The sequence below is a fragment of the Scleropages formosus genome, chromosome 20 (genome assembly GCF_900964775.1).
Source record: "Scleropages formosus chromosome 20, fSclFor1.1, whole genome shotgun sequence".
NCBI classification, from domain to species: domain Eukaryota; kingdom Metazoa; phylum Chordata; class Actinopteri; order Osteoglossiformes; family Osteoglossidae; genus Scleropages; species Scleropages formosus.
The window spans coordinates 24358244-24376147 of NC_041825.1; the positions used below are offsets into that span (position 1 = coordinate 24358244).

A 17904-nucleotide genomic window follows, 5' to 3' on the forward strand; every position below is an offset into this window, starting at 1 on the left:
AAGTACTGTATAGCAGCCTGGATGTCTTTTATTTATGTTTTTTAAGTAGCTAAACTCCAGTTTCATAGATATTAAACTGACTAATAAAACAACAGACTGTTTAGCTTGATTTTCCACCACAAAGACGATAAATTAAAACATTTTTGTGCAATTTAGCACAGGTAACGCGTTAAAATGTGCACTGCAAAGTAACATTTTTTCCATCCTTTCAAATAATCCATGTTTTCCCACAGATTTATATACAGGTTTAAGAAAATTATGGCATAAACTGTACATGGTACCATCACTTGCACAGAGCTATTTTACAGTGTCCGGTTTTTACACAAAATGTCCAGGAGAATTCCAGAAAATTTCTTAATGTTATGTAAATGTTCAGCAAACTGAATTTATGTTACAAATAACTGATTTCCAGCAAAGTGTTTTTCTCCACTGGTTCTTCAGGCAAAGTTTTGAAGCTGCCGTTTTTGGCTCCATTGAGCATTAATGGAATATTGTTTACAGGGCAGTAGGCTGAGCCTGTCCCAGGTCCCTCCCCTGGTTTAACTCTTTGGTCTGGAGAAGGCAGCCTAGAGTTCCCCTCCGCTTTTGCCCGATGCAGAAACAGGTTTCTGCAACTCTCTGGCTCTGTGCTGCTGTTCCCATTCTGTGTTATTCTGCAGATCTCTGTCATCTCTGTGGCCTCTTCCCGGTCATCCTCATCCAAGGCAGTGGTCTCTCTCAGGCTGTCCCTTCGCTCCAATGGCCTCCTCCTCTCCCCTGCATGTGTGGTGAATTGATCAGTGCCCATCTCCTCTCTACAGTCCACCTTTCGGGAGGAGCGGCAGAGAGCTTTGCGGAAGCCCCGCTTGAAGTTGTCTGAGAGGAAGCCGTAGAGGATTGGGTTGGCGCAGCTGTTGGCATAGGAGAGCACTACTACAAAGTAGTACAACCCCCGAAATTCCCCTGGCAGTACCACCAGCAGGTTGACGATGTTCAGGGCATAGAAAGGCAGCCAGCAGAGGACAAATACTGCCACTACGATGATGACCATTCGGGTGACCTTGCGTTCAGACTTCTTCCTCTTGGTTGAAGTAGCACGGACCTTCTTACCTGCACTTCGGACCTTGACCACAATCAACAGGTAGCAGAGGGTGATAACCAGAAGTGGGCCAAAGAATCCAATGGTGGATGTGTAGATGATGAACGTGGCCTTCCATATCTCAGCCGGCTCAGGCCAAATAATATTGCAGGTCCCGCCGTCTTTGACGACATCGGCAAAGATGACGACAGGCAGAACCACAATGAAGGACACTACCCACACGGTCAGGTTAACAGCTTTAGCCACTTGGGGCTTCCGCCACTTGGAAGAGCGGATGGGGTGGACTACAGCCAGGTAGCGGTCGATGCTCATCATGGTCAAACAGAAGATGCTGGTAAACTGGTTAATCCCATCAACAGTCATCACCAGCCGACACATGATTGAGCCAAAAGGCCAGGTGAGGAGTGCATTCTGCACAGCCAGGAATGGCAAGCCCAGCATGAATAGCTCATCAGCGATGGCCAGATTCAGGATGTAGATGTTAGTGACGGATTCGGTTTTGGAGTAGTGTAGGACGATGTGGATGACCAGTGTGTTGCCACCCAGACCAATAACACAGACTGTGATGTAGATTAGTGGAATGAGAACTCCTGCCACACTGGGGCCAAAGCCACCTGCCACACTGGTGGAGTTGAGCAAAGAGATGTTGAGCAAGGTGTCATTCAGGAGGGACTGAGACTGGGAGAAGCTCGTGTAATGGGGAAGGGAGGTGAAGTTTCCCAACGTCTCCGGCATCCCTGAAGGGACGGTGTTAGTGGGAAACACTTCTGGCCTTGGGGAAGACTCCATGGAGGTAGTGGAGAGCAACATGTGATCTTATTCAGCGACTAACCATTTGTCCTGTGGAAGGAAGAAGGAGGCAGCAATTAGAAAGATATCAAAACTTTCAGTAATTATTGTATCATGGTTTTGCATGTCCTCAATCAGTGATTTTTTTTATACTTTTACACCAATGATTTAATGCATGGATGCAGAGAGGCTGAGTTTTGAGCATACACTGAAGACCTAATATAAAGTTGCAGTGCTTACAATGCAGCCAAGGGTTGGACCTTGTCTTTTTTCACTGTACTCATGTTCTGTGCTTTTGCTTTGCACATTTCATAATTGACTGGTTGGTTGATGGTGTCAGAAAGTTAAATGTATAAAGTGTAAATGTCATATAACACACTCTCAATTATAACATGATCAGACATCTTGAACTCCAAAATTTGTGCTGTACTGGGTCTACAGGATATTTGGTCATTTAAATACCTAGTGACTGATTCTGACTCTGACTCTGACGCTGCATTGTTAAAGTCTGGATTATTCTCTACAAGTGAGATGAACCATTGCTTTCTAAATGTTTTTCTAGCAAGGCATATAACACAATTAGCTACGAAAAAACACTGAAAGCGTTGGCATGCTGTGAGGGTCCCATCTGTGGGCGTTATTGCAAGCTAGGAGGCGAGAAATCCGTATATGTCTAAAACATTAAAATACATTCTGAAGACCAGTCTGCTGAAGCACTCTGAGCCAAAAAAACTCACTCATATTCTAACAGCTTCAGCTTTGCTCAGAAAGTACTTCAGAATTAATGTATTCTCAATGCTTGAATGCTCCAAATATTACTTGTATATGAACATGGCCAGTCTTTTGTTTCTAGTTTGTATCAATTTCAACTATCTCCTCTTGGTTCCTGCCTTTAAATTACATTTTCAATCAAAGTTAATTAATTTGTCAGTGTTTCATGGAAGAAACAAATGCAGTCTTCCTAAAATGTGGAAGTCAAACGCTTTAGACATAGGCATCGGCTAAGTGACAGTTAAAAATACTTAAGATATACAAAATGGACATTGTAACAAAGGGAGAAGCTGAACAAAAGGAGATGGATTAAAAAAAGGAATATGAAACCTCTGAAATGTGACAGTAACAGAAATGAGACTGAATTGCTAAAGATGGAGTAAATAGGTGAAGCATGAAACTCAAAACACCAGCATAGTGTTAAAGCAGGCAGCCGCTCCCAGTTGCCTCTGTTTTACAGTCCTGCATGGCTGTTGACACTGCTGACAAATTAAACACCGTGTATGCCCACACTCCATCAGCACCAGAACCGCTAATAATTGCTATTCTATTACCATTGAGGCCACATGTTTCTACTGGGGAGGGTGGTGTATGGGGACAGGACGTGGCTGCGAGCTCACGCGATGTAATTATCCGGGAAGCTGCCTCGCCTTTCAGATTTCAGAGCATGAGAGTCTGGGGTGCTGAAAATAAATGAATTTCTCCAATTCCCCAACAACGGAGTGTACATCTGGGAGGGGTGTGCGGTGCATTGTGGGACTGAGTGCGACTGGATCAGTGAGCCTTCTGAACTATGACTCTAACTGAAAAGAAATCATTATTGGAGCATATAGACATGTACACACTCATTCAAAGCCACACTTGCGATAAGAGATGCATGGACAGAAGGGCATATGCACATTAAAACTGACACAAGTTCATTTGCACAGATTAGTACATGAACACAGGAAAACAGAAACACATAGACCCATAGGGCTGATCAAATACTGGGAAACTGGGTTCAAGAGAAAGTTAAATGTAATATATGCACGTGTATAATTTCTGTTTGTGTGGTAGTCCTTCATTTTGTACTTTTAATAACGCATTCTTTTGAATGTCATGTGGGCGTGTTGCTACAGTAATTGTTAGATAACACAGTATGATTTGGAATGGCACGATCAGACCATAATCACACCATCTGGGATCATTTTCAGATGTGCCATTTCGGACTTGTTGGGAATACAGAAAATCTCGTGTGCTCAGGGACTGGATGCAAGGTACAAGGTGACCTTTTTGGATCCACATGTCTCTGAGAGGAGGTGTGACATTAGGTTTTGTAGAACATCTCATCACAGCAGCAGTTTGACACCTTGCCGGTCGATGCCCTGTCCCCCCCAACCCTCCTTTCGAGCACAATTTGGTTTATGCGGCATAGATGTCAGTTTAATCGGTAGGGGCCACAATGCCGAGACTGACAACTTCTCTGTTCCCCTACATGATGTCTGTCTTTGTTCTTTTTGTTGCGAGAGGTGAAGAGCTTTTGGGGCTCCAATAAATGTCACTATGGTGACAGGGCTCACAGCGAGTGATCATCCCTTGTCCAGCTCTTGCTGGCAAAATGAATGGACAGCCCAGAGGTTATACATCAGCAGAATACCCAATCAGTGCACGCTGCTGATACTGCTAAGGGGCAGATATAGCGATCGCTTTAGCCACATATTTTTTCCTTTCAGTCTTTTCTACCCCCATTTCACAGAACACACAAAGATTGCAAGCTCTTTTGTTATGGAAAGCGTTCCATTCGTCTTCAAAGGACATTGATTATACTTTGGAAAATCCTGTTTGGAGCAGGTTTTTACAGCGCAGGAGGCGCCAAAATAGATTTCCACAGAGTCGTATGAGCTCTGAGATGTATAGACCCAAATTTTAAATTTCATACCAATTTAAAATTTCACTAGGCCTCCACAACACTAGATGGTACTGTTATTCTCACTGCTATGCCATTTTCACCAAACGATTTATACCTTCACACACCGGGATATTTTTCTGGAGTGATAAAATATTTTATTCAAAGTAACAAAGACAGGGCTCCACCTTGAGAATGAAAGCACCAAATTTTGTGTTACAAGTCAGTGTCAACCATACTATACTATCTGCTACCCTGTTAATATTCACAGGCATTAAGGCTATGATTTTCCATTTACCTTGTTGTACACAAAAACATTATATAATATACAGATCTTATAAATCTGATAGTAACCAGCAGAACTCTTTGTATGAATTATATATTGTAGCGATAGAAGAGAAGAAGGGTGGTCACTTGAGTGCTTGAGTTTGATGTTTAATTTATGACCTGGCTTGAAATTTTTGGAAATTGTCATGTGGAAAAATCAAGGTAGCTTCACTGGCATGTAAAAGATGCAAGGGGCGAAGTAGGTAGTTGTTTACATGATTTTTCATGTATTCAGCCTGACTGATGGACAGTTCTTAAGGGCTAATTGGATTGCAAATGACCTTGACACTTCGCTGTTGATTGTTTTGAGGTTCTGGCTATGTTGACAAAACACTGAAAAGGTCAACAGCCAAGTGTCAGCTGGGTTCCCACTGAAAAAAAAAGAAAATCTTGATATCAGCTAAGTGTCATATTATATCTCTTTTAAGGCTTTGACTTATGAATAAATTGACTTACTTTTAAAATTTCTTTTTTTGTCTGAAGAGGCTACTGTATGTTTATGGCTTTATGTCAGAAAGTTCATCTCCCGTCAGATGCCATTAAGAGGCAAGAGTTTAATTTCATGGGGGGTGCTGTTATTGCCTGAAAAGGGTACATAGCTGTTTCTGCAAGAAGTATATGTGTAACCAAACTATACTTCATTAGCACTCACCACTGGATGTGTTTTTAGTGGCTTGTTTAGGTGTTAATTTCATTTGTAAGAATCTAACACTGCAAATGTTAAGCAGATGTTTCTACGGAAGGATGATTACAGTGACAATCATAAAAATAATAAAAAAAAAATACCATTTGCTATAATGTTTATGTTTTTTAGAACAACACATTGGTTGTTTTGATGAAATCATTTCCGTCATTCATAGCTGTATTCATTTTCTCAGGAACACAAGTGTGACCATGACACAATTCAAAGGACTTCATGACTAAAAATTACCCCATGTATCACACCTTACATTTTCTTTGAGAAGAGAATAAACAAGAAAATCATTGCTTGAAAAGTTATGTAGTATTTGGCATTTTAGCAAAGAAAAGTGGAAAAGATGGATTCTAACAGGGCAAAGAATGCTTACTAAAGACTACTTGCTATTCATACACACACACATTTTCAGAACCGCTTGACCCACACAGGGTCGCGGGGAACTGGAGCCTACCTGGCAACACAGGGCGTAAGGCCAGAGGGGGGACACACCCAGGACGGGACGCCAGTCCGTCGCAAGGCACCCCAAGCAGGACTCGAACCCCAGACCCACCAGAGAGCAGGACTGTGGTCCAACCCACTGTACCACCGCACCCCCACTATTCATATACTTCTGTGAAAATGTTGTCGTGTCAATCAGAAAAAAAAAAAAAACATGGCTCAGTGCTTTATGCTGCCTCCAGGACTCATCTACCAGCTTGAAAAGTGTCAGTTACACTCTATTTGCTTTTGTGATGGATGGACAACAATGGATAAATGTCACTGTTGTCAGAAGAAAGGGTTTGTTCGTCCACACTGGTAACTGATGGAGCTTCCCGACAGGCCTCTGTAGAGGATCACTGCCAAAGAAGGCCTCAGAGATTCCTTCAAAAAGCAAGAGGAGCTCCTCCAGAATGACATCTGATCTGATTGTGGTTCAAAGCTCTTGGAATTCTGTCATAATTAGTTACACTGCACCCATTGTGAACACATGGTTTCATTGAAATAACACTGGTACATTACAGCAGCCACCAGAGTTCTCACTGCAACCAACCAGCACCTTTGAGATGAATGAGAATGCAGAAATAAGGCAATGTCAAGAGGGACCTTTTCAATAATAGACTTAAAATGTTTACAGAACACCAGGTTTGTACGAGAAAGTAATATAAAAGCAAATGAATAATTAATTGTTTTATTCATTGCGACACATTATGTGACATTTAACAGGAACAGCGAATATTTAAGCAAAGTATCCTCATCCACTCCAATTTTTGTAAAATGTGTCAATATAATTTTTATGTTGAAAATGGCCATTTCGATTCCCTGTTTTACAGTAGTGTTTGAATTTTGGATTTTGCCGTAGAGGACTCTACACAGTTTATACTCACTTTATATGTCATTCATCTTTTTAGAGTTACACCTCACTCTCTATTCACATGGAAGAACTCTTGCATTGTCTTAAATTAAAGCAGCACAATGATACAGTGCCTTCCCCATTCTTATGTATTATTCTGTCTTTTGCAAACACTTTATTTAGCTAAAATCCAATACAACAATGTCATACTTTGACACTTTTGTACAAAGGGACTTGCAGTGCTTGACCCATTTTTACAGTTGGGTATTACACTAGAGCATTCAAGGGTAAGCATCTTTAGTCAAGGGTTTATTTTCTGTAGAAGAACACTGTAGTTGAATCAGGCTACAAGTCCCTATCCTTAACCACTAGATTACTTTCCAACCATCACCAAGTAAACCTAGCATGGTTTTCCTAGAACCTGTAAAATCTGTTTTAATTCCTTTTCCTTCAACACCAACAGGTCACAAATGATATACTTGCATCAAAGCAGAATAAAGTGCTAACCGTGTCATGTGTAAAAACTAAACAACAAACTAGGATGCAGAACAAAAAAAAAAAAAACTATTTCTTCAGCGTGTGCACACAGGATCAAATAACGGTTTATTTGAAGGATAAATCAGGCCAAAACCACAAACCTTTATTCATTCACTTGTAAGATGGACTCTTCTAGAATTTTAATGTCTGACTCAGTGCAAGGCACCCTGTTGGTGCTTACACAAATAGAAAATAGGGTCACATAGAGCGAAAGCTAATAAATTTTACCCACAAAACAGATACACCCATTCAGTGCTACTTACTGCACTTGTAGGTAAACACAGTTACCGCACGTAGCAACTTAGTGAGGGGAAACAAAACTGCATGGGGTCATGTTGATAACACTGTTGCTCAAAGTGCATGAACAGCATATTGGAGCTTCAGTTCAGGATGAAGGGATTATGGTATGGTTTGGAAAAAAAAACAAAAACAATATCAATGATGGGCATCCCCTTGTGTTTTGTCATTGATCGAAATATTTGGTTCTTACATCCATCTGGTGCAATTAGAACATGAGTCTCCCTCAGCACCAAGCAGGCAATCTGCAATGAGAGCTGTCGCTGTGCATGTTCTGTGATGTAGGTATATGAAAATGAATAAAGGGAGATTACAGCAGGTCATACAGCCCTCAGGAGAGACTTTAACATAGTGACTAACTCGTATGACTTTGGTTGTGCAAAGGTTACAGAGTGCATTGGCAATAAGGGTGCTCATGTGCATGAGAAGATAGCAGCTCAGGACTCAGGAGGACTCAGGAGGACTCAGGTGGTGTTTATTATGAGCTGAAGTTGGTTTGACTGGCTGAAGGAGGGCCTCAGGCGCTTAGTGGAGCTGCAAGCATCCTCATCACTACTGCCTGACAGAGCACTCAACTCTTCAGCGACAGCAAGAGTGCCAGTCGCCCATGAATTGCCCATTATGCACACAGGCTACAGCTTCCTAAATGAAACCATTAAACCTGGCGCTCTGACTGCTGCCCTGCAATGAGTTCACCAAACCTGCATGCATTTTAATAAGAGATTGCTGTAACAAGCTGACACCTGTTTTCAGAACTTGCAGACTGAAAGAGACAGTTACCCAGACAAGTTGCAGCAAATAGGTGGTGGAATGAAGGTTGGTCCCTCGAGAAAGCGGATGGTTCTCACAAAAAGACTCTGACTTCCCTGAAAGGAAGTCTGCTCCCTAAAATGATGGTTGACCTCATAAATAGATACCTAAATGCTGACCTCCTAAAATGCATACTAACTCCCTGAAAGGGATACTGGCCCCCCAAAAGGATGATGTCTCCCTTAAAGTATACTGGCTCCCTGAAAAGGATGCAGGCTTCCACAAAGGGATTGTGGCTCCTCAGAAATGATGCTGGCTCCCTGGAAAGTGGCCAACAACTGGGCACTTGTCCTTCGCATGAGTTTGAAACAAAAAATGTGGAAGATGATGATGAGGTCATTCCTTGTAATAGTTAAAAACGGAGCAGTGACATCTAGAATATTTCTGCAATGTTGCAGAGCAAATACCTGGATGGCTCAGGATCAAATCAATTTTCACGGGACACTGCATGACACTTGATGTAATCTTCCCTAGTGCCACTGTGGTACATGAGACTTTCGCAATCTTTCCTTCCAATTAAACAGTTAAATACTGCAAAGAAGCAATATCACCAGAAGCAAAATCATAATAAGGTATTACTTACAGTCCATAAAATGAAAAAAGGTTCTACAGCTGTAGGGAAAGTTAAAGAATGGCAGGAATGATGAAATGTAGAGAAGGGTTGCAAAGGAGAATAGCACAACGGCAAAGTGTGACTTCCATCCATGTAAATAACATGATTGACAGCGCTGAATGCAGTGTACTCCAGGCTGCATCCTTTCCACACTCCAGCCTTCCTCAAGCATTAAGAATGCATTGGAAATGCTGGAGTTTAACTCTACTACTTTGCCAGACAAATGTAAGAATGAGATCGAGGTATAGCTTATACCGTTCTGCCTTCCTTAACCTCCTCTTGTGCCTCATTCCAGTTCTCTTTAATTTACTTCTATTCAAAGTCCGTATTTCGGTGTTAACTCTTCACAGGGAAACACTTATCTTTGGTTTCATATTCCATGTGGAGAAATTTTAAGCTTGATGAATGAACCAAACATTTTTCTTTTGCTTATCACATCAGTGGAATGACATAAACAAAATTTTAGGTATTTATAAACAATGTCTTGCATATTTCCAGGTTAGTTTTGAATTATAAAATGGAAACCAGAATTAATTAGTTTGCTGGGGTTGATTCAGAACATCACATTTTCATGGCAATGACTTTTTCTTATACGGATCTTCAAAAACGGTAATGAATGGAAAAAATGGTCATGAATGAAACATCAGTCAGGTAAACTAAACATACTTAAGTCAAAGAAAACTGATCACAATACATTTATCTGACATTTTTCTTCAAGGCAAATTACACTGTTAAGCTAACTGCAATTATTCACCCATTTGCACAGATGGGTAATTTTTACTGGAGCAATTTAGTGTAAGTACCTTTCTCAAGGGTTCTATAGTTGGAGGTGGGATTCAAACCTGTAGCCTTTGCGGCCAAAGGCAGTGACTCTAAGTGTTTCCCTGTGAAGAGTTAACACCGAAATACGGACTTTGAATAGAAGTAAATTAAAGAGAACTGGAATGAGGCACAAGAGGAGGTTAAGGAAGGCAGAACGGTATAAGCCATACCTCGATCTCATTCTTACATTTGCCTGGCAAAGTTAAACTCCAGAATTTAATTTCATAATAACAATAATTCAAGACAGCCGTTGGATCACATAATATATTGTACGGCTATGTCCTCATATATTGCATCTTATAAACTTAGACACTAAGTTAAACATAATACCTCAGTTTTTTAAAGGTCCACACATATGAACAGGGTTTCAATACAAGAAAGAGCTATAGTAATGGTGCACTATGCCTTCTTAATCTTCTGAATTCTTTTTAAGCACATAAACTTAACATGCATTGACATGGATAGGTTTTACCATGGGTACAGCAGTGTAAATGAGCAACATGTTCCACAGCTACAGGAGCCAATGCATACATTTCACATGTTACATAACATCACAGTTATCACACAGCAGGAGTAAAGCGTTAGCTCTGATCCAGCATCTCTGCTGTGAGCTATTAGCTGGAGATGGGCTGTAGCGCTCCCATCTGAGGGACCGTTTGTTCCCGGGGCCACAGTGAGCCTTGCGGAGACACCTCCGGCAGATGAAGAGCAGCAGTAGTCTGTGTAGGAGGATGGACCACAGCAGATAAATGAAACCATGTTGCCAGGGGCATTTACTGTTGGTCTGCTCAAACCCTTAGTCTACCTCAATGCAGGGAGACAACAAAAACTAAGACCTTTTACCTTCAGATATGAATTCTGCAGGCTATTTGGTTCTTGTTTTTCATGGAGCACCTGCCTGAGGTCTGAGCATTGAGAGATCAATGCTGACCAATGCCTGCAACTGTAGGGCTGAAAATGAAGATGCATGTCCGGTTTCTTTGTTGTCTAGTTACTAAAATTATATACTCGAAAAGTTACCACAAGGTCATGGAAAAGTTCCAAAAATGTTATTTTACTGTTCCAAACATTTATAAAAATATCCATAGTTAAGAAGATTTTACAGATTTACTGCGGAATTATCAAAAGCCGCTCTTAGAATACTGCTGAGGGACTGCTACTCCCCATATTATGGTAACGTTTCAGCTAACATTTGAAATGGAAATATGGCAAGAACATCATAGAAACTTGTCTCCTGATGTTGTCTTCTAAATAAACCCTTTGTAATGTACGTGACTGCAGATTTATTGCTGTGTTGGGTTATTCTTGATCTTGTTCCAGGAGACTGGGTAATTATTCTTTCCCAACTATTTAATTTGTTCTTGATTTTGATCAAGAGTTTAAGAATCCAGATTTTAAGTGCAGTCTGGCCTCCATCTCAATCATATGGCTAATATCATTCTGCAAAGCCATATGAGCAGTAACAGGATAACAACTCCTCCTCTGGTGGAGTGAAAGTAAGAACAGTGTATTCTGCAGAAGCATATAGGAAAATCATGTAAATTCAAGAAAAAAATATGTTGAGCCTTATATTCGATTTTGGAGGGAAATCCTGGAACTCTCCTAAGACTATAGTGGACAGAACTACAGATCATTATTCCAAGCAAATAAAGAAAGCATATAGTGTAGGTTAGTATGTAAGTAGAGTGAGCAAATATAGTGGCACAGTGGCACAGCAAGTAGCGCTGCTGTTTCACAGTGCCTGGGTGGTGTGAGAAAACGTGGGTTTGATCCCTGCTCAGTCTGTGTGAAGTTTGCATGTTCTCTCCATGTCTGTGTGGGTTTCCTCCCACAGTCCAAAGACATGCTGTTCAGGTTCCCCATAGTATTGTGAATGACACAGAGAGCATGTGTTCCACTAATGTATGGATGAGTGACCCCTTGTAAGCAGTGTATCTAGCAGTGTAAGTCACCTTGGTGAATCAGGTGTGTGGGCTGATAACACTACAAAGTATCCATTGTAAGTCACTTTGGAGAAAAGCATCTGCTAAATAAATAAGCAGTTCATGCACAGAAACAGAACATGGTTATATGGTTTTATACAAAACTCCTCATGAAGTCATATGCATAAATTGTACTTTTGCTGAGATGTATGTTGGTTTGGACAAAAGCGTCTGCTAAATGAATAAATGTAAATGTAAATGTAAGTCAAACTCTGGTAATCCAAGTGGGCTTATCTTTAGGTATGACTGTACTCACCGGCCTATATAACTGCTGATGTTAATTACAAAACTATCTTAAGTGGCTGAACCTCTATTTTTTGTACGTAAAGAAAAAAATGACATCCTCTTTATGAGATGTAAAGGCCAAAGCACGCACACGTTTAAACACCCTGTGCATACAAAAATCAAAGAATAAAGAGACCCACAACTTCCAAAAAAAAGGGAAGAAAAATCAACAGTGAGAAAAAAGCCGAAGCAGCTGAAAAGCTGAATGTGCAGAGTCAGGACTGAGAGAATCCTCCTTCCACTGATTCAAAGCAGGAGATTGTGAAGTGGATCAGGGCGCCGTGCCTGTGAAGAGTGCCTAATTGTTCAGGCGGAGGGTGGCAGAATGTTTCCCACAGCTGTTCGCTTTCCCTTTTCCCAGAAGGTCGGCATTCTCACACACTGAAGAAGCCACTAATGTGGCTAATGAGGTCCTGAAGTTAACAGACCAGCTAACGGCAGGTGGCAAAACTTTATGAACCTGCATAGTTCTAACCCTAAAGTACAAATTTGAAATGGCTGCTACTGCAGCAACGCATCTGCTCTTGTTAGTAATAATGTAAAGGAATTGAAGTCTTCAGAAGACACAGACATCAACAGAACATAAATGTAAGGAAATTGTTGAAAACTTTCCTTCTTGGCATCAAGAGTCATCAACAAGGGTTCCAACGGTCGAGAGATGTACTAAAGACAAGCACTTAGCAGAGCTTCAATTTGTGCTTAAACGTGCTGATGTAGGTTCAAGAAGAAAGGTTGGAATTGCAAAAAATGGTATTTTTAATAATGAAATATAGATGTAAAAGTTGGAAACCGAAGCAGAAGGACTGGAAAAACATAGACTCCTTTCAACTGTTATTTTGGAGGAAATGTTTAAGAACACAGTGGACTGATATGAAAAACAGATGAATCTTGGGTCACATCTGGCCAGAACTCTCATTTGAAGCACAAATGGTCAGACTGGGATTGTCATATTTCAGAAAGATCACGCAAACATCAGATTTGCCTGAAAAGATTGTAATTCTTGGAAAATTTTGATGAAAAAGAAGATGTACTCACTCACAGTGACTATGAACATACCCCTTTTACCCATATGGAAATTAGATTCTAGAGAGACACTACCTATTTGGCTGGTAATGGTTAATGGAATTTAGAAATCAATCACAAGACAAAATCACAATCAATAAAAATCATACAAAAAGTTGCATTACTTTTAGCAGTTTCAAACAATTCTACAAACTCTTTTAACATGGTGGGAGCCACATTCTAACAGTCTGAAGGCATCAGAAGCCCTACCAATATTTACCTGAAACCTTTGACATGATTTGGTTCTGCTGCTGTACAGGTGAACAGGTATGATGACACCTCCAGCTTCACTAGGAACCAGAGCTCACCCAGCTGCTGTGCTTAGGAGGCAACAGATCCACATTATTTCAGAAAAGTCCTCAGATACCTGAGCAACTATCTAGAAATACATGTTGACTATTCAGACATTGTTGATGAAGCTACCTGCTTCTGCTACAAGTCACATCCGTACGTGCTAAGAATCATCCAAAATGGAGAATATATTGACAGGTGGACATGAGGAACAGCAAGATCTTTAGGCCTTGCACATACAACCAAAATGATACCGTGTCAAACCCTAAAGGAGGGATAGAAAAACCTCAGTGGACCAGGCTATCACGGTCAAGATCATGGATGTGAAACCTGAAAGTTATCTGATTTACTCCTGATTTACCCTTGAGTACAGTGCTGACCCTGAATTACTCTAGTAAAAATTACCCATGTATATACTAAATACTATGAGTTTCTTTGTGTTTGTACAGCAACAATTTATAAACAAAACTGATCCCTTGGGATCATCCTTGGGAACACTTGGCAAGCCTTTGGTCAAAGCAACCTACCAAAGACCCTGAATAGGCTGCTTGATGTTGTAATCGGACAAAGGCACATGACCACCACTCAACCAAGCACCTAGGCCCAGACCACAACTTCTGTCTCCACATACCCTCACTCTGTACTGCCCATTGTACTGGTCTTCTACCTGTTGACAGGTCTATAGAGATCCACTGTAACCACATTAAAATGCCCAGGAGAGGTGAAGAGCCACTGGCATTTGGATGCCGAAAGGTTTATTCTTCTCCTCTTCCTCATGGAGAGGGACTTTTTTTGTTTTCCTCTCCTCAGCTGCCAGTTGGCTTACTTGTACAACCCAGTGGTATATTATTGGTGTTTCTATAACTGTCCTACTGTTCCTACTGCTAGTATTAATATGGGCCTGAGAGGATAAATAAATAACTAAATAAATAAATACATAAACAAATAAATTTGATTGTTTCACTAAATATGCAGCTGTGTCTAATGGGTAGGGTGCCATCTACGTACGTTAGTTACATCAGTGCACCATGCAAAATAGCTTCTATTTAACAAACAAATTTCATAACAGATGTCTTGGACATTTGACTCACAGATGTGTTTCACACCTGTGTTAGAGGCTACAGTTTCATTCCTCCTTCTCCTGACAATGTGGTAGACTAGCATTCACACCAGCAGCCTCCAGAATTAGGGGAACAGCAGGGGGAAACGCCTCTTTGAATAAAATCACTTCCCACTGTGGCCAGGACTGAGAAAGTGAGAGGCTGGGGTGGCGCCCCCTACAGGCCCGTAAGGTTAATGATACGTGGTCTGTGAAAAATGTCGTTCTCACAGTGTGAAACAATTTGCAGTCACGGGCAAAACTGAAATTTTGCAGGTGAAAGCAGAAATGTGCACAGCACCAACACCAGTGTACTGATCTCAGCCCCAAATAACTAAATATACTCGGCTCAAAATGAACAGTCACACATTTGATCATTTACACAGAAACGCCTGCAGAGCCTCTTCCATATTCATAACCTACATACATTAATTATAAAGGTCCCCTTTGAAATAATATATCAACTTGTCACTGGAGCATTCCGGGGAATATTCAAAGAAACAACATTTTAACTGTTGATGTCTATATTTGACATCCAATCTGCGAAATGAAATACTATTACTAAAAGCAAAGTCTCTCCCTTGCTTGTTATAATGTTGTGAATGGTAAAATAGTATAATGGTAAAAATTCAGGTAAGAGTTATGACAACACTATCATTTTGTAAATATTCACAACGCAAGCTTTAAATTTCTCCTTTCACTATGTGACACAATTTCCCTCTTTTCTCCTTTTCTTTTGCATCTGCTGCAAACAGAAACACTTTTATCTATATCTATTTATACTTGTAGAAATGTAATAAAGTTCTGGCACTCTCACAATTTCACATCACGTTTTTTTTTTCTGTTTAGGAATCCAACAAGTTTTACAACAACACCGGATTATAATCCACAGATACGCATCAATGATCTTCAGAGCGTCTCTTGTTGTACATATTCAGCCTTCAATAATTCAGTAACCTTCTATAAAAAAAACAAAACGACTCACCGTTTTTACAGCAGATAACAGTCCTCCACGCTCTCCTCCCACGAGTTATGTTAATAATAATAATAATAATAATAATAATAATGTGAAATTTTCCGCTTACCGACGCGATGTTTTGCGGAATGTTACCATGTTAAACGAGTGGAACGAGTGCGCGTCTCCGCAGTCTTACTAACTCTGAACCTTCACCAAGCGGCGGCTTCTCCATCTCCCGCCGGTAACCAGGTAACCGGTCTCACGCGCGCGCCTCGCCCTCCCTGTGTGCGCGCGCGCGCGCGACGATGCCAGCGCACGGGGTGTGTATTATGCAGCGCTGGTGTAAGAAGGGCAAACGGGTAAGGGTTGAGGGGAACAATGTTAAAGTGTGTGCTTCACTCCATTGAGCACCAGTTTTGCTCCCTCCACACCTGACGGGTTGCTGTGTTGTTGCTGTTGCGGCTGTTCTTCCCCGTGCAAAAATAGAACATGATTAATAATTTATGAACACTACTGGAGTTCACACGGTATGAGATAGTTTACATTTTGTTCCCAACTCCTAAGATAAGCATCCTCCGAACATCAAGTGCATCGCCGATCTTCTGACCTTCGGCATGTGTCTTTACTGTATTGACCATGAAAGTGTACCAATCTTCTGTATTCAGAATATTTACCATATCATCTCTCTATATGGATGAAGGACTGCTGTGCTCAGATGGCTGAATGGTCAAGGCGATGGCCTGCTAATCCATTGTTCCTTCTGTTCTTGGGTTTGAAACCCATTTTTGTCTGCCCTTCTTTGGGTTGTTCATAACTTGCAAAGGCGTTCATGTTCGACTTGCACTTTGGGGTTTGTGAAACGTTCGTACGAGTGTCATAATGGGAAATGTGTTTGAGGTTTTTTTTTTTCTTTTTTGGTGTTTTCTAAAGACGGGGTGTGGTGGTGCAGTGGTGCAGTGGGTTGGAGCGGGTCAGGCTCTCCAGTGGGTCTGGGGTTTGAGTCCCGCTTGGGGTGCCTTGCAATGGACTGGCGTCCCATCCTGGGCGTGTCCCCTCCCCCTCCGGCCTTACGCCCTGTGTTGCCGGGTAGGCTCCGGTTCCCCGTGACCCCTTATGGGACAAGTGGTTCAGAAAGTGTGTGTGTGTTTTCTAAAGAAAGTACCTTTTAGATGTTTTTGATCAGAAAAAAAAAACAAACAAAAAAAAAATTTCACTGTGTTTATTACCCTGGTTTCCTTGCCATACCTTCACTTCAGCTACAAACTAATCCCATGAATGTGTCCAGCCCAGTTGAGGGATGATCTTAGAGCCACAACATAGTGTTTCATCCTGAACTGTCATCACTTCATCCTTACATTTATTTACTTAGCAGACACTTTTCCTCAAAGCGACTTCCAATGAGCTCTATGTAGTTTTATCAGCCCACAGACCTTATTCACCAAGGTGACTTACACTGCTAGATACACTACTTACAATGGGTCTTGCATCTATGCATCAGTGGAACACACTCACTCACACACTATGGGTAAACCTGAAGGGTATGTCTGTGGGAGGAAACCAGAGCACCCAGAGAAACTCCACACAGACACAAGAAGAATATGCAAACTCCACACAGACTGAGTGGGGATAAAACCCCTGTCCTCTCATAGCACCCAGGCGCTGTGAGACAGCAGCGCTACTTGCTGTGCCAATGTGCTGCCCCAGCTTTGTCTTGTGAACTTATGAGATATTGCTCTGTACACGACCAACATTAATTGGTCATTCAAGATGGATGGTTAAGAGAAGATTCTAAAACACAGCCTAGTGTCCACAGAAATATGGTCTTCTTGCTGTGCTAAACAGTTTCAGAGGGACTGCAAATTATCTCAGTTTTGGATACCTTATATTAGGGGGTGCGGTGGCGCAGTGGGTTGGACCACGGTCCTGCTGTCTGGTGGGTCTGGGGTTCGAGTCCCGCTTGGGGTGCCTTGCGGCGGACTGGCGTCCCGTCCTGGGTGTGTCCTCTCCCCCTCCGGCCTTACGCCCTGTGTTACCGGGTAGGCTCCGGTTCCCCGTGACCCCGTATGGGACAAGCGGTTCTGAAAGTGTGTGTGTGTGGATACCTTATCCATGTTCAGCAATTCATCTGCTGCAAACATTAAGTTCAACATCATCAGTGGCAAACAGGTGAACTTTACTGAGCACTCAACACTGTTATTTACCCATTTTGTTGATACACTCATGTTTACCACTTTTAGACACTTCAATAATATCCTTAATGTAACTACTACA

The 17904-nt window shown here is 41.5% G+C and overlaps 1 protein-coding gene across 1 annotated transcript; it reads right to left on the reverse strand.

Moving 5' to 3' along the window:
* Positions 1-391: 391 nt before the first annotated feature.
* On the reverse strand, positions 392-1888 carry LOC108930675 (somatostatin receptor type 5-like). The gene has a single exon (XM_018746045.2). It carries the CDS (start codon positions 1886-1888, stop codon positions 392-394), a length of 1497 nt encoding a protein of 498 aa, XP_018601561.1.
* Between the last annotated feature and the right edge of the window lie 16016 nt (positions 1889-17904).

Bases quoted from the DNA above. Each gene is read 5' to 3' on its own strand.
- LOC108930675 (XM_018746045.2), bottom strand. From the start codon at position 1,888: ATGTTGCTCTCCACTACCTCCATGGAGTCTTCCCCAAGGCCAGAAGTG.